Raw genomic sequence first — 17,532 nt, 5'->3', positions numbered from 1 at the left:
TATGTGAGTATTTTTGTGTGTGCGTGTGTGTGTGTGTCTCCTAACCCCTCCAGCATGTTTATCTTGTCTCACAGTGGGAGAAGCAGATGGTGCGCAGCGCTAACTTCATCACCATCCAGAGTCTGACTCCTAACAAGACTTACTACATCAGGGTCCTGGCCTTCACCTCAGTGGGGGACGGGCCCCTGTCCCAGGACCTGCAGATCATCGCCAAGACGGGAGGTACGGCCCAGACACACACACACACACACACACACACACACACGCATGAGCAGACGAAAGAAGGAGAGTCAAGAAGATATCTAAAGAAATAAGAAATGATTTAGTTGATTCAGTAGCTCAACAACGACCCAAAGGTGTAGGCTGAATCCCCTCCTCTAAAGTAACACAGGATATTACATTATAGATATGGAACATTTCATATTAAATATTAAATATGTAGCGCACAGTAAATAGGTTTTTTTGTATCAATTACATTTTCTTACATATTTTTAACTTAAAGTAAAGTGTAAAGAAAGAAAGATAAAAAAGAAAATCTATAAATATGTGAAGAAACCTTACATATCAGCTAGTGTTTACAGAGGAAGATACAAAGGAGCAAACCTGAAGAAATGTCTTTGTAAACAAAGACAAAGGAACGCTTTAGAAAGACACAAGGAAGTTATATTGTTTATTGTCTTTGCACCCAAAGAAACTTTACAGGAAAACATAAAACGTAAAACTCCTTCTGGTGCGGAGAGGGAGGGAGAACCAGGGAAAACCATCACTGGTTCTCCCTCTTAGCACCAGAGGGAGAACCAGTAAGAAGCAGCATGGTTCCACTGGTTCTCCCTCTGAACTAGGGCTTTGACTCCGAACTTCGTTATTCAAATATAATTTGAATATTAAAAAAAAATATTATATTCAAACGGATATTAGGCATCCCTTAATATTCGAACATTTTATGGGCATTATTTTTTGGAAATGGGACGTAGACCGACTCATTTCACAGACTCCTGTGAGACCAGGTTGCCTTAATAAGAGGAGCTGTGTCAGCAGACTATTATTTAGACAGATTATTAGCAAATTTCAATCGGAAAATTTGACCGGAGAGATACAATTTTGAGGAAAAAAAAACCTGCTTAGCGGAGAAAGTTGCCATCACCACCGATGCTTGGACAGCGTTGACTACAGAGTCGTACGTGACCGTCGCCGCTCACTTTTTCACTAACTGGGTTGTGCAGAGAGCGATCCTGTAGACCCGCTCAATGCCAGAGAGGCACAGCGGAATACACGGCTAACGTCCTGCAAGCCGCCGTTGAAGATTGGGGCATATTTTTAAAAATGAGTCGGCCGACGCCAACACATTTTGCCGTTGTGTAAATTGACATGATTGTAAATGTTCACAATCATGCTCTATGCTCTATGTGATATTTTGTTTATCATCATCAAATGCATTATTGGTGTGCTTCTGAGTGCAACCTTTGCAATATGACGGGCGGGCCTCTGTCTTAAAGGAAAGCGGGGTCGTTAACATCCCTCATTTCCACCCTCTCCATCAATCAACATCTTTTTAGGCTTCCGTGAACTATGCTATTGCTTTTATAAATAAATAAACAGTTAAAGTTAGGCGCGGCGTGATACGGGACTCTCCAAACTGATTGGACATCCTAACATAGCATCACGTCATAGACATCATATAATGGGCATGTATGTGCCCATTATAGGATTACGCGGCATGTATATGCCCATTATACAACAGTTAGGAACCAATCAGATCGCTTGATTTAAACCACCCGTTTATAATAATACATATTCTAATATATTTGAATATTAATATTAATAAACAAACAAACTTTGAATATGATTTTTGGGCAAAAGTCAAAGCCCTACTCTGAACCAGTGAGAAGCAGCATGGTTCTCACTGGTTCTCCCTCTGGTGCGTGCAGTTCCATCCCAGCCCTCGGACTTCAAGGGGGAGGCCAAGTCGGAGACCAGCATCCTGCTGTCCTGGGTGGCCCCGCCACAGACGGGCCCCGACAACCAGATCACCGGCTACGAGCTGGTCTACCGGCGGCCTGACCACATGGAGGAGGTACGCAAACTGGTCAAACTGGAATCATCAGGATATGGATGGATGGATGGATGGATGGATGGATGGATGGATGGATGGATGGATGGATGGATGGATGGATGGATGGTCTAAAGCCCAAAGCACAGAGCGGGATTTTCAGATCATATTTGCAGCACAACCCAAAAAAATAAAATTAAATCATATTCGTATATTCGTATATGAATTGAGTCCATTTTGGAAGCGGCATATTCTAAAACATAAGTTGGCGTCTGTCTCGACACGGCTGTGTGCTTTGGACTTAATAACTAGACCATCCATCTATGCGTTGATCTGCACATTATCTATATAGATTATCTATATGTGGGATCAATGGATAGATTGATGAAAGGGTGGATGGAAAGATGAAGACCCAGACAAAACAAAATGATCAAACGTGTCTAAAGATGAGGAATGAAGCCCCCAGAATAACTCTGGCCAGAGCCGCATCGACCCACCCGCTCTCTCTGTTCCCTGACACCGCCTCTCCTCTCCTCTCTCCTTCCCCCTGCGGGGGTCCTCGTGGGTTTTGGTCCAGAAGAAGGCTAGCTTTGAGCCCACCACCTCCTACCTGCTGAAGAACCTCAAGCCCTTCTCCACCTACACCTTCCAGCTGGCCGCCCGCAGCAAGCATGGGGTGGGGGCCTACACCAATGAGGTCTCCATACAGACGCCCCAAACACGTAGGTCATAACGCCCGCCAACATGCCCGGGAGAACGCCCTAGTCCCAGTGTGTGTGTGTGTGTGTGTGTGCGTGTGCGTGTGTGTGTGTGTGCGTGTGTGTGCGTGTGTGTGTGTGTGTGTGTGTGTGTGTGCGCGTGCGTGCGCGTGCGTGTGCGTGTGTGTGTGTGTGTGTGTGCGTGTGTGTGTGTGTGTGTGTGTGAGTGTGTGCGTGTTGGAGAGAGGGTGACCAATTTTAGATGATGCAAAAAGCATAAATTTGAATAATTATGATAATGCAAGCACAAATGAGGATCAGACCAGACCTTATTATATACCGTTTTACTCAAAACAAAAAAATTATCCATTGCATTATTTTGCATTGTCAAAATTGGTCCTTAACGCAGACCTCAGATTCTGTTTGTTTTCCAACTAAAATACACAAGAGACGGATGATTAACATCTAAAAGCAACCCATTACGTTTAATTTGAATCAGAGGAAATAACAAACATGAACAAAACACACGCATGAATCTGAGGTCTGACGAGAGTATAAGAAAAACAGAGCGCCCAAAGGTAAGCAGTTTGAAGGCGTGTGGTTATGGGAACGCGGTCGGGATCACAGAGGACTCTATAGTCTTCACAGAGACGTGTGGACAGGTAGGTGGAGTGTGGAGTGCCTCCGCTAGTCCATGTCTTTTTGTGTTGCGCCAGATCTTCTGAACCCATCCACCCGTGTTTCATCCGTCCACGTTGTTATCAGGCGGCCGGCGACCCACCCACCCATTCAGCCTCCTTTGTTCGGTCATGCTTCGCGGCTGCGCACGGGCGCTCGTCTGTCTCTTTAGGGCTTTTCATTTGATGTCATTCTTTTCATTTGATGTCTTGTTTTTGTTTTGTTTTCTGTTCCATGTCTCTCGTCCGCTCACTCATTCCCATTGCCTGCACCTCGGAAAAAAAAAAACTCACTTCCACCATCACCTCTCCACGCATCAACACCTATTCGCAAAACACACACAAACACAAACACACACTCCCACCCCTCCAAAACTACAAAATAAACCCCGCCCCACCGCCCACCGCCCACCCCGTGGCCCCCGATCAGTCCCCTCGGCGCCTCCCCAGGAGGTGGCGTGCACCAGCTCCAGCTCCACCAGCGTGCTGGTAAGTTGGGCCCCGCCCCCGGAGGAGTTCCAGAACGGGCTGGTGACGGGCTACACCGTCCGGTACGCGCCCACCGAGGGCAACCGGACGTCGGGGCGGGCGGAGCGCGTCCCCGCGCCGCCCTACCTCCTGGAAGACCTGCTGAAGTGGACCGAGTACGGCATCACCGTGCGCGCCGTCACCGAGGCCGGGGAGGGGCCCGAGAGCTTACAGCTGCTGGTCCGCACCGAAGAAGATGGTACGTTCCCCGTTCGATAAAAAGAAAGAAACAACACACCGGTACCACCCGCCCCCTCCTCGTGCCCCCGTTCCCCCCCGTTCCCCCCCCCCCCCCCCGCGCCGCAACAACGACGGTCTCCTCTGACCCTCCTAACCGCTGAGCGTGATTAACAGTCTGTTACTAACAGCCCGTTTCTCCTGCTGGATGGATCCGGATGAGTGAACACACCATCACCGCAACCTCAGATGCCCGCAAGCCCCACCCACCACCCCCACCCCCTCGCGCCGTTCCTTCGCTGCCCCCTCTCCTACTCCTTCTCCGGTAGCTTTTCCACCTCCCTGCGCTGAACCCAGGGCTCCTCCTCTTCCTCCCTGTGTGTGGGCGGGCAGCTGGACTCTTGGCATGGCATGGAGCCTCCGCAGTAACCGTAGACGTGTTAGCGTTTAGATGTTCTATCTGCGCCTCTCCCTTCCTACCTGCCCGCTGGCTGCTAAACAACTAACCCTAATGTGATGTCCCACCCAGATTCATCGTTGGGATCCCAGTTGTTACTCTATAATATAGAGTGATGTTTTTTAATATCACTAGTTTCTTACATGACACTTCATAGACTGACTTAATGGAGTGTAGCATCAGCGTTATGAAAGGAGAAGCCTCCACCGTCTTGTGAGGGGAGATTATCCGCGGGTCAGGTGCCGGCCAGTGAGCCAGAAGGCGGCCTGAGGGCTTCCTCGCTGTTTCTCTTTAGTAAGAGCGCTTCTTGGCAGCTGGAGTGCTGTAGCTGTTTTCTTTTTATAATAGCATTTCTTCTCTTTGACGGCCTACCACTGTTTATCAGCCCTGGGCGCCCAATCCTTTCAATCGCCCTGCTTATCGCTCTCTCTCCATTCACTCCTTATCTTACTCTGCCTTATCCCTCCATGCCGTCCTTCAAGCAAACTGTTCTTTAGACGGTTTTGAGATTTTTTTTTTTATAAAGGCATCATGGCTGCCCCGATACAATTTCGCTCTTTTTATATCTTATATTTTATTAAACCTTTCCAACCATAACTCTTTACTACCGGCCCCCTTAAAATAACGTCTGGGAACATCATCCTTTTCTCCCTCCCTGCCAAACAACAAGAGCTCCTTAACTGCCCACAAAGCCTTCAGCCGTACCCAGCCGCCCCCTCTTTGAGAGCTGACTCCGTCTATCCCACGATGCACCTCTAGTTCCCAGCGGGCCCCCGCGGGGGGTGGAGGGGGAGGCCGTCAATGCCTCGGCCATTAGGGTGAAGTGGCGTGCGCCCGCCCCCCCACTGCAGCACGGCCAGATCCGAGGCTACCAGGTCCACTATGTGAGGACCAGCTACGGGGAGCCCCAGGGGCAGCCCTCCATCAAGGACATCCTCATGGAGGACTCCCAGGTGAGGCCGCGCTCTCCCTTCTCGTGTCCGTTCAGATGACAACACACTGTGTACCATTTTTAGACTGTTGAATGGCCCACGGTCCTGCTCATATTCTCTCCGTTTATCCAAGTCGAGCCGAGTAAACACGCAGACTTTGTTTTGGTATAGCTAAAAAGTTAGAGCAGGCTCACAGAGAAAGTGCACGCATGGGGCGAAGTTTATTGTAGACACTGTGTTACTCACCTTTTTAAACAGCAAGAGGCACAACAGCCCACAAACACGTGTGTGGGGCTCTTTTGCCTGATTGGTTCGCGTTATGTTCCCAAGTAATTACAGTAGTTAGAAGTAATCACGAGGAGCTGGCTCATTGAGTGTGTGACTGATGCTGAGAACACGTGGCAGACTCTAGTGGCACACAGGGCGTTGCGTCGCCATGCTGTCAACCACATAGAAGGAGCCGGTACTAGATGGGGTCGAAACTCTTGAGGTGTTTGCACTCAAAAGAACCCGGGTTTGACCGCGGTGATAATAGCCCCCCTTTCTGATTGTTTCCTTGCACGGACTAGCGAGAGGGTCTTATGTGTGCAGGGGGGGGGGGGGCCAGTAGCTCTGCACGGTTCACACTGCCAGAGCGGCGTGTAGTAAAAACGGACCGATGCAATTAGCCAGCAACATCTGGGTCGATAGCGCCTGGGGCCTCCTGCAAAGTGGGCACATTTGAACATGTCAAGGAGGACGGAAGAGGGTGAGGAGATAGAGAGAATCTATGAATGGAAATGACTCGCACAAATCGCTCTGCGTCTTGTTATTAACCTGATCTGAATATCTATGGCCTCGTACAGACCGAAATTAAACTATGAGGGTGCGTCGCACCGCTCTGCTTTATTAATGACTTCTAAAGCCTAATCAGAGATGTAGCTGTACATTTCAAGAAATCACATTTTAAATTGGCTGTTTTTCTTTCACTCCTTTCTCTTCCATGGCTCAGTGGGAATACGATGACTCAACTCAATATGTGAGTAAACCTGTTCATCTAATTGTATTGTTGAATATTAATACATGCATACATACTAAATGATGTGAGTCATATTCGGGCCATTCCTGTGGCCCGAATACGTGGAAATTGCCTGCTACCGGCGCCAAAACTGAATTCCCCATAGAGTAGTAGTCTTTATTTATGACAATCTGTGCCCTGTGTTTGTGTTTTAATAAATTGCGGAACAAAGATACATGATGGTGGTGACTAATACCATGAGTCACGCAAGGAGATTTATTAATAAACGCCGTGTCTTTTCTTTTCCAAAGCGATGTCTGTATTCCCAGGATGCCACACACTTGATTTAGATTAACACGGTGTTCCACACATATGCCCATTTCTCTTTATGAGATGCCGTGGAAAGAACGTGCCGTTGTTTATTTCCGACTCATAATACGAATGCACTTCAACTTACGGATATAACTTTTTTTTCTATTATTTACATACCGTTGTTTATCCCCCTTCCTATATTTACCGTAATGCTTGGGAAAATGCAATTCTTACCCAGTTTTGAGAACTTCCATCCTCTATTTTAAATAAAGCAGGAATAAAAGTATTTCTAACACCGACATTCTGCCCTCACAACAGCTCCACTAGCGTACATTTAGACCCGCAGTGCTTACGTCAGTTCGGGAAGCTTGCAGCGGCTTTGCGGTGCAGCTGCAGCTGATGCTGGTTTTGCTCTGTGTTGTTTTGTTAAGGAGGTGCTTCTGGGAGGTTTGAAGGCAGACACGTCTTACTCTGTGTCAGTGGGGGCTTACACCGCCAAGGGGGACGGGGCACGCAGCAGAGCCCTAGCAGTCTGCACCGCCCTGCCGCGTACGTGCTCTCTCACACACACACATGCATGCACACGCACACGCACACGCACACACACACACACACACACACACATATATACACACACACACAAATGGGTTTACGCACACACACACACACACACGTGCGTATGCACACACGCACACACACGCACACACACACACACACACACACACACACACACACGCACACATATATACACACACACAAATGGGTTTACGCACACACACACACACACACACACACACACACACACACACACACACACACATACATTTACTCGCCACTACACATTTACACTTACTGACACACACAAACACATAACACATACAAACACATGCTGGTATACACACACACATTTTCACTTTCTCACACACACACTTGCCCTCACACACGTACACAAACACAAACAAACAAACTCAAATGTAATTAGGGAGGATAATACCGAGCCAATAAATCCCAGACATGGCCGTAGTGTATTTCGCTCTTTCATATCGTACCAATCAATAAGGTTTTAAAAAACCTCCAGAGTTGTTTTGAGCAGCAGCAATTATCCCAGTAGGCAATGCAACATTTTCTATAAAAAAAGATTGCATCAGAAATATCATTGTATTATTTTTGTACTACATATATTGTAATTATGACACAGCTTTGTTGAGCACTCCATTCTGATTGGTCATTTTCGGCCCTCTGATTGGTCTGTCATTTCTGATCAGCCGACCAATACTATGACTCACAGACGTTATATGGACGCCATCGCCAACAGTTTATTCTAACAGAAAAAATTAATTTGGCAGAAGCGATATCGGCACGTACAATAGTTTATTAATTGAGTAAATAGCCGCGTATCAGGCACCTCACTGGACCTCCCCCGTGACCTCCGACCTCCTCCCCCTCCAGTGCCGGACAGACCCGCGCTGACGGTGCTGGCCACCGACTCGGCCACGGCCCTGCTGCAGTGGCTCCCCCCCCCCTCGCCCCCCACCCCGCTGCTGGGCTACCGGCTCACCCTGGGCCGGGCCGACGTGCTGCCCTTCACCGTGGTGGAGTTCCCCGCCCGGGAGCGGCGCTACACCGCCCAGGACGTCCACAAGGGCGCGCGCTACGTCTTCCGCCTCTCCGCCCGCAACAAGATGGGCTACGGGGAGGAGGCGGTGGAGGAGGTGACCACGCCCGAGGACCGCCCCGGTGGGCACCCGGAGGGCGTGGTGGCCCAGGGCAACACGGCCTCCTCCATCCGGCTGGCCTGGAAGGCCGTGCCACTGGTGGAGCAGAACGGGAGGATCCTCAAGTACTCGGTGCTGTACAGGGACATCAACAGCAGGGGCAATGCCTCGGAGGTTGTCGTGGCGACCCCGGACTCGAGCGTGCTGTTGCAGGGCCTGAGTGCCGACACGGTGTACGACGTGAGGGTGTGTGCGTTTACCGCTGTGGGCCCCGGGCCCTACAGCCCCGGGGTCCAGTTTAGGACGCAGCAGCTGGGCCAAGGTAGACAAACATACGCGGAACACACACACACACACACACACATGCATACATGCAGATACGTCACGCGTTCCAGCAGTCCATCATCATTGCTCAGAGGCTAACTCTCATAAAGTCACCTGTTGTGTGTGTACACGTGTTTGTGCTGTCTGTAGACCTGGCACTGGGTTTGATCACACACAAACAACCCTGCATACACACACACACACAGCTCTGGTCACAACATTTTTAGAGTGTTGTTTTTGGTGTGTTTTCGTTGTGGAAGTCCTAGACCCTAATCCCTATGCAAAACCAAGGTAAGAGATCAATACAGAGCCGTCGATGGGATCCTTGTTCAAACTGTACCTGAACTGGTCTCTGGTCTCTGTTGGGTCTGGAGGAGAGTGAACAGGTAAGCCCTCCACCTGCTCTTGCAGTGACAACGGATTTGACTTCCTATTTACATGTTTGGTTGTGTTGTTGTTTGTTTGTTTGTTTAGTGTTCGCAACCAACTTTAGGGTGAAGGCGGCCATGAAGAACTCTGTGCTGTTGTCCTGGGAGGTTCGGGACAAGAACCCCGCCCCGCCGTTCACTGTGAGTCAGACAAAGTGACATCAGCTGTTTAGAAAAGAGCTCACGTTTTTCATTATTGGCCTACTTTAGATGTCTACCTTCCAAACATAAGTGGACAGGGACCATTGACGTTTTAATTACTTGGGCAGCACCATGGATGGATCTATCTTTTTAATCAGGGTTGTGGATCCTCCGGTCTCACACGATTTGGTTTCCATTCTTGGGAATCAAATTCAAACAATCACAATTCAACCACAATTCACGGTTCAAAATGGATTCTCAGGATCGACTCCAGTCCGCTGTGAGCTGAGAAAGGCGGTGAGGCAAACTATGCCATGAAACCAGAGTAAAGTGCTTGAACGAGGATGCCGTTTTGAATATTTGAAAAAGTCAATATTGCAATCAACTGATTGCAATATAGTAAACACACAAAGACTTGCCCGACAAAAGGAAAAAAAACTTTCTTTTTGGAAGTTGGAAATGGATGTCCGGTGACTCTCAAACCGGATGAATGCTCCAGCACTGAAGCCACCCCTCTGTCCCCAACCTCTGCTGTCCAGATCCTGTACGGGAAGGGCCAGTCGGTGGAGGTGGACGGCAAGCAGACCCAGAAGCTGATCACGGGCCTGGAGCCCAACACCCAGTACTCCTTCCTGCTGACCAACCGGGCCAACAGCGCTGGGGGGCTTCAGCACCGGGTCACCGCCACCACCGCGCCGGACATCCTGAAGACCAAGCCCACGCTGGTGGGCAAGACCAACGCAGACGGTATGGTGACCGTACAGCTGCCCACTGTGGACACCACCGCCAAAGTCAGGTAGGGAGGGAGGGGGAGAGGGACGGAGGGAGGGAGGGAGGGTGGGAGGGATGGAGATATTGACTGATGAATGGATGAGGAGGGGGGGCATGGATGGATGAAGGGAGGGGGAGAGAAAGGGATGGCTGGAGGGAGAGAGAAAGGGATGGCTGGAGGGAGAGAGAAAGGGAGAGGGAGGGATTGATGGAGGGGGAGAGGGAGGGAGAGACAAAGAAATGGATGGAGGGAGGGAGAGACAAAGGGATGGAGGGGAGAGGGAGAGAGAGACAAAAGGGATGGAGGGGAGAGGGAGAGAGAGACAAAGGGATGGAGGGGAGAGGGAGAGAGAGACAAAGGGGAGAGGGAGGGCTGGTTTGGATTGTTGATGATGATTGATGAATTAAGGAATGGCTAATGGTTCTGTTGTTGCCATTCTCACCCCATCACAAGATTATGTGATGATGTCTGATTAAAACGTAAGCCACTGAGCACCCAGCACTCGGTGGTCTGAGTCTCAGTTATTTGTGTCCTGTTGTGTTGCCAGGGGTTACTACGTGGTGGTGTTACCGCTGAAGAGGCAGAGAGGCGGGAAGTTTCTGAACCCCTGGGAGGAACCGGACCAGATGAACATGGATGAGGTGAGATCCGAGGGGAAATACAATGTGGCGGTGCCGTCTAATGAAGTGGCACCGCTGAACTGCTGTCACACAGAAACACGTCTCATGTAGAAGTGGTGATTTGAATGAAGATGGCAGCGACAATAGTCTTGATTGTGATGATGATTAGGACGATTAAGACGATGATTGCATTCACGATCGTGAAATTCAGATTGGTAGGCAGTTCAATCAGTTAGTAAATAAATGATGTGCGCACAGTGTGTCAAACAGGTCTAGATGTAGATGTAGCTGTAGCTGATAGAAGTACTGACCGTTTTTCATCCTCTTCCTGTGGGACTGTAGCAGTGGGGAAGCACAAGTCCGCCCACTGCTCATCCATTCATGTATTCAATCCCTTCAGTGTGTTCTCTACGGCGCCCTCTCATGTCATCTTCAATCTAACCCCGCCTCCTCTCTGCACTCAACCCTTCATCAATGTCAGCGGCGCTGGCCCGGAGCCAGCCAGAGCGATCATGTGTAGGAAATAAGGATCGATAAGGCGCAGGCATATTGCATCAGATGAAAGATAGCGCGGGTTGTTGACGTGATGAATAGCACGGGGAGGGCCGCTATTATCTTTTCATCTATGCCTTGTCAGCCGTTGTTTACGGGGAAGATAATAGGTGTCGAAAACGGGTTTATTCTGCAGGGGGAGATGTAAAGGTCAATGACCTGGGGCATAGAGAGTAAATAGATAATGTCTGATCCTCTGATGTTCCACATTGTTTACGTATGAAAGAGGATTTATATCTTCATTGTAATCTTTCTCTTTTACTCTCTTTGGTGCCTCTATTGAACATCATCTCGCTGCCCTCCTCTATGCTTCATTATCCCCCTGTTCTCTCCCTCCACTACCCAGCTTTCAAACCTTCTCTTCCATTCTCACCATCTCGTCTTCTCTCCTATCGGCTCCCAGCTCCTGAAAGAGATCAACCGGACCAGTGTCAGCCGGGCCCTGCGGGTCGGCAGGCAAGCGGCCCAATCAGAGCCCAGGGCTTACGTCACAGCCCAGTTCAAGACCCTCCCCCCTGAGTTCACCCTCGGCGACGGCCGGAACTATGGCGACTTCCGGAACCGCCCTCTGCTGAACGGGCAGGAGTATGTGTTCTTTGTTCTGGCGCTGATGGACCTCTCTGAAAACGTGAGTACCAAAGATGTCTTCATGATGTGACACATACGTTCTCTATCATTGCAATGGCTCTGGTCTGAGTAGCTCAGATCAGAGCGCTGCGATGTCACTCGTGTTTCATCAGATACTTCCGGCCTCATTTGTTATTCTACAAACATCTCTGTTGCCATCCATCAATCAATGACCCACATTTCCGAAGCTGCCACATAAACATGATGTGTGAAATATGATCGTGGCCTACACACAGCGCATCGGTGCTTTTGGCAGCAGCATGTGTACAGTACATGACACCGTCGATAACCTCTCTCCTCCCTCCCCCCACCTCCCCCCCCCCCCCGCAGACTATGTTCTCCACGAGCCCCTACTCTGACCCCGTGACCTCATCGGACGCCGACCCCCAGCCCATCGTGGACGAGGAGGAGGGGCTGTTGTGGGTGGTGGGCCCGGTGTTGGCTGTCATCTTCATCGTCTGCATCGTCATCGCGATCCTCCTCTTCAAGAGGTGAGGACAGAACCTGGAGGAGGGTTGTACAGAGAGAGCGAGAGGGAGAGGGGGAGAGATCGAGGGGGGGGATGGAATATATTTATAGAGAGGGAGGTTTGGAGTGTATAGACAGAGGGGTAGAGTATAAAGAGAGAGGGATAAGGGCATGTATGGTATCTGAAGGAGCTTAAAAGAGGAGACACAATTAGACAAATATTTGGATTATTTTTGGGAAGAGTGGAGGTGTTGGGGGATGTGTGTTTTGACTGCAGGAAGAGTGGAGGTGTACGGGGATGTGTGTTGTTGTGAATGTAGGAAGAGGGCTGAGGCAGAGGGTTCAGTATCGATTCATCCATTCTGTGCATTACAAAGTAAAGAGACGTCTGCATTGCAGCTTTTCATGTTTATTTAGATACATATGTTGTGGCTAATGAAGTCCATAATATCCCAATATGAATAAACATATATATGTGATACTTTGAAGCCCTAAAGATAACTTCAACCCTTGATTTCCATTTATATTGATGAATCCCTATGTGGGAAAAGGAGCATTGGATTTCCTTCTGCTGTTCTGTTGGGCGCTCATGTTATTCTTTTCTATCTGTCCTTTGGTGTGTTCCTGCCTATATTCACGGATCCAGCAAACCTGACAGGTAAATAAACCCTGAGCCAGTGTTTCCTCTGCCTTGCACTTTATTCTTAGAAAAGAAATAACACACGGTGCTTTTGTGGAGAAGCTAGGCATAACAATATATATCCCAATGATTTATATATCCCACTATACTATACTCATCTATAGTATGCTTTACTGTGCTATACTATACTAGACTCATCTATACTATGCTTTACTATGCTAAACATAACTAGAGTTGTTGTTGTTGGGGATGTGTGTGGTGACTGCAGTTAGAGTGGAGGTGTTGGGGATGTGTGTGGTGACTGCGGTAAGAGTGGAGGTGTTGGGGATGTGTGTGGTGACTGCAGTAAGAGTGGAGGTGTTGGGGATGTGTGTTGTGACTGCAGTAAGAGTGGAGGTGTTGGGGATGTGTGTTGTGACTGCAGTAAGAGTGGAGGTGTTGGGGATGTGTGTTGTGACTGCAGTAAGAGTGGAGGTGTTGGGGATGTGTGTTGTGACTGCAGTAAGAGTGGAGGTGTTGGGGGATGTGTGTTGTGACTGCAGTAAGAGTGGAGGTGTTGGGGGATGTGTGTTGTGACTGCAGTAAGAGTGGAGGTGTTGGGGATGTGTGTTGTGACTGCAGTAAGAGTGGAGGTGTTGGGGGATGTGTGTTGTGACTGCAGTAAGAGTGGAGGTGTTGGGGATGTGTGTTGTGACTGCAGTAAGAGTGGAGGTGTTGGGGGATGTGTGTGGTGACTGCAATAAGAGTGGAGGTGTTGGGGATGTGTGTTGTGACTGCAGTAAGAGTGGAGGTGTTGGGGATGTGTGTTGTGACTGCAGTAAGAGTGGAGGTGTTGGGGATGTGTGTTGTGACTGCAGTAAGAGTGGAGGTGTTGGGGATGTGTGTTGTGACTGCAGTAAGAGTGGAGGTGTTGGGGATGTGTGTTGTGACTGCAGTAAGAGTGGAGGTGTTGGGGATGTGTGTTGTGACTGCAGTAAGAGTGGAGGTGTTGGGGATGTGTGTTGTGACTGCAGTAAGAGTGGAGGTGTTGGGGATGTGTGTTGTGACTGCAGTAAGAGTGGAGGTGTTGGGGATGTGTGTTGTGACTGCAGTAAGAGTGGAGGTGTTGGGGATGTGTGTTGTGACTGCAGTTAGAGTGGAGGTGTTGGGGGATGTGTGTTGTGACTGCAGTTAGAGTGGAGGTGTAATGGGATGTGGAGTGGAGTGGAGGTGTTGGGGGATGTGTGTTGTGAGTGCAGTAAGTGGAGGTGTAATGGGATGTGTGTTGTGACTGCAGGAAGAGGGCTGAGGCGGAGGGCAGGAAGGGCAGCTTCCCGTGCAGCAAGGCCATGTCCTCACACCACCCCACGGACCCTGTGGAGCTCCGCAGGATCAACTTCCAGACCCCAGGTAGGCTCAACGCGGCCCCCCGGGTGACTGGTGTGATCCGACAGCTCTTAGCGGTGCTTGTGGTAGTTCCTTGGACTATTGATTAATCCTGATATTGTTTCCCTCTTTCAGCCTACCGAGTATCAGTGTACCGTGGTTACCGGCGGTTGTCAAGTCAGTTGGCTTTAGCCTGCCCTTGATCCTCAGCTAGGATTTTCTTTCTTTCTCTCTTTCTTTCCTTTTTTTGACATGATCATGCTTTCTAACAGTGTTCATTCCATCCCATCAGGACGCGATAACAACAGCGCAACCTGTAACAGCAAAGCTGAACATATTTAACCGTCTGGCTCACGATTTAAACATTTTTAATCCTTCATGGCAGCAGATTTGTTCTGTGAGATCACAGCTCATCTGCGAGAGCAGCTTTCACCACAGACTAATAGTCCCAGACCTGTGCAACCCTGAGATACAACATGGTCACCTAACAAAGTGAAACACTTCTCAGTTTGCTTTCTCCGCCGGCCATGGAACCAACACTAAACCACATCTCTGCAGACCAGCCTAACTTTGAAGTTTTACCTTGGAAGGTCTGAATTTGTGATCATTTCCTCTCTCTCTCTCTCTCCTGCCGGGCAGGTATGGCGAGTCATCCCCCGGTGCCGATCTCAGAGCTGACTGATCACATCGAGCGCCTGAAGGCAAACGACAACCTCAAGTTCTCCCAAGAGTATGAGGTACGGCTGCACATCTCCTCCTTCCCGGTCAACCGTATTACGGGAAGGCACTGGGTTAGGAGTCGCACTGCCCTACTTGTATCAAATAACCCGAAGATGCTGGTAGAGATTGGATAAAAAGGTTGGTTTCCTTGTATTTTGTTAGCTGCACTTACAAGGGGATGAATGGAGTGGTAAACACATTTTAAATGGCAGTCTACAACAAAGTGGGCTTGCGGTATAGGTTGCGAACTCAGATAATCCAAAGAGGTATCTAATAGGGCCCACTTGAATACCAGACAATAGGAATAGGAACCAGGTGTTCAGATCACTTCAGGGCTATTAACGGATAAGAAAGCAGCCTATAACTAGCCCTCCCTATCGCGCTCTCCCTTCCTTGTCGTCTTGCGGTTAACAATGTAAATGTAAATGTCTCCCAGTCGAGGGGCGGCTTCCCGACAGGGAAATCAACGCCATCGTTTCAAAGCACTGCCTTCCGCAGATAATTCAGACCTCCTTTTTTCTTGTTGTGGCAGGAAAGAGAATTATGGAGGAGATACAGAGATGGCAATAAAGACGAGAGAAAGGCAGGGAAGGAGAAGAGAGCTTTTTTGATTATTTTTCTCAAGTTAGTGTGCGGTAGTGGTGGTTGGGGGGGGGGGGTGGGGGTGGTGGTTGTGGATTGGAATGGGGATGGAACGGGATTGTAGTGGAGGGGTTATGTTCTTCTAGGTGATAACAGTGTTCCAGAACACGTTGTTCTTAACCAGGGACCTAAATAGCTACCACCAAAACATTTATTTCATTCTCTGCAGCAACGGTAGTTTGCTGCAGAGCCATTAGAATAGGGAAACAGGCACTTTGCTCTGCCCTACAACTGAATTCTGTTCACACCCATGGCCGCAGGGTAAAGGTTTTCGGACCAGACGGACTGCTTATTGGCTTAGAGAACAGAGACAACACAGATATTGTTTTTAACAAATGCATACAATATTCAACAAGAGAGAAAGGGAAACTGTTACACGATGCAAAGAGAGTTGAGGAATCGGAGGAAGGGCGTTTCGGGGAGAAAGAGGTGTGCGGTAGGGAGAGTATAAGCGGGAGGGAGAGAGAGAAGCCACATTTAATTGTGGTGTGAGTTGGGCCCACTGCACCGAGCCACACATTCTCCCTGTATGACTGTGTGCTTTGTTCAGCTAAACCTCCTTAACAAGAAGAGAGAGGGGTGGAGGGCCAGAGAGGGAGATGGGTGTAGAGCGAGAGAGAGAGAGAGACCAGTAATGATTGTGGTGTAATAATTGGACACGCATGATGATGGGCACTGAAATGAAAGCATCCACACACAAACACACACAAACACACACATGCATACATTTATTCACATTAACACACACACAACCCTGCTATTTTTCTTCAACCTCACCATAATTATGTATCGTAAAATATTCACAATTGCTAAATGGCTCTGGTCATCACTCTGCGTCCCTCTTCATTGACAGCCCCATAATGACCTCATGTCTGCTTACAGCGCTGCACACACACTGCAATTACCCTCCACAAGCTTAATGTGTTGCTCCAGCATGACCGTCCCTTCGAAAACCCAGAGGAATTTAATTTCATATACTCTCCATACACCCGTTCCCCGCCTCCCCGGAGTTGCTGGTCAAAGTCGGCGCCTGCGTGTTCTGGATTCTTCTGTGCCCCAGCGAGTTCGCAAGCAAAAGAAAAATAAGCAAATCCTCTTTGAGTTTAACGCCGCTTGGTTATCTGTCAACCAGGCTGTGATTGTGTTGTTTTGGTACAATGGAGATATCCGACAATGACTGTGAGAGCTGCCCCAGGGTACGGCCCCAACCTCATTATTTTAGAGACAAATTGCTGTAGCCTAACCTAAAGGTCACATTTTAAGGGCTGCACAAGATCAATGTCGGGACTTAATCTTCCTCTATTTCCTTTCAAATGTGAACTTCTTATCTTGGTCTTAGCCTCAGCACAGATAGTGATTTGACTAGAGCGAGTGTCCACAGCGGCCATGTTATAGACGCTGCAGGGCAGTGATCAGACAGGATCTGCTGTGAGCTGGACGGTGGCGGTGTGAGACGGTATTCACCCACAACCGTGGCCTGCGGCCGGTGAAGGACGCTGTGCCGTGGTTGCTAGGCTACTGACATACTCAAAGTTTCAAGTGCCGTATTTCACGGCACTAGTGAGACGGGGGAAGATGAGGATTAAGTAGAACCGTGTGAGCGCAATCAGAGCTGGCGAGGTGGTGGACCCCCCCGGCACCGTGCTCGGTCCTCTGTACAAGCCACAGACATGAGTTCATGTAACACCAG

General features: G+C 49.2%; 1 protein-coding gene across 1 annotated transcript in view; it reads left to right on the top strand.

Annotated features, from left to right (window-relative positions):
* Positions 1–17,532, top strand: part of LOC311341144 (receptor-type tyrosine-protein phosphatase delta-like) — a gene marked incomplete at its 5' end in the record, with an annotated part of 134,450 nt that overhangs the window by 99,286 nt on the left and 17,632 nt on the right. The window contains 17 exons of the mRNA XM_084466038.1: positions 75–222; positions 1,929–2,074; positions 2,631–2,772; positions 3,856–4,152; positions 5,347–5,540; positions 6,511–6,537; positions 7,260–7,377; positions 8,278–8,865; positions 9,342–9,436; positions 9,976–10,232; positions 10,756–10,849; positions 11,784–12,008; positions 12,338–12,498; positions 13,122–13,133; positions 14,392–14,504; positions 14,616–14,657; positions 15,120–15,217. Of these exons, the coding sequence (XP_084322164.1) occupies positions 75–222; positions 1,929–2,074; positions 2,631–2,772; positions 3,856–4,152; positions 5,347–5,540; positions 6,511–6,537; positions 7,260–7,377; positions 8,278–8,865; positions 9,342–9,436; positions 9,976–10,232; positions 10,756–10,849; positions 11,784–12,008; positions 12,338–12,498; positions 13,122–13,133; positions 14,392–14,504; positions 14,616–14,657; positions 15,120–15,217 (2,757 nt within the window). The remainder of the gene's footprint in view (positions 1–74; positions 223–1,928; positions 2,075–2,630; positions 2,773–3,855; positions 4,153–5,346; positions 5,541–6,510; positions 6,538–7,259; positions 7,378–8,277; positions 8,866–9,341; positions 9,437–9,975; positions 10,233–10,755; positions 10,850–11,783; positions 12,009–12,337; positions 12,499–13,121; positions 13,134–14,391; positions 14,505–14,615; positions 14,658–15,119; positions 15,218–17,532) is intronic.

Source organism: Micromesistius poutassou, assembly GCF_964030765.1.
Source record: "Micromesistius poutassou genome assembly, chromosome: 3".
NCBI classification, from domain to species: domain Eukaryota; kingdom Metazoa; phylum Chordata; class Actinopteri; order Gadiformes; family Gadidae; genus Micromesistius; species Micromesistius poutassou.
This window is presented reverse-complemented; position numbering and strand designations above follow the sequence as displayed.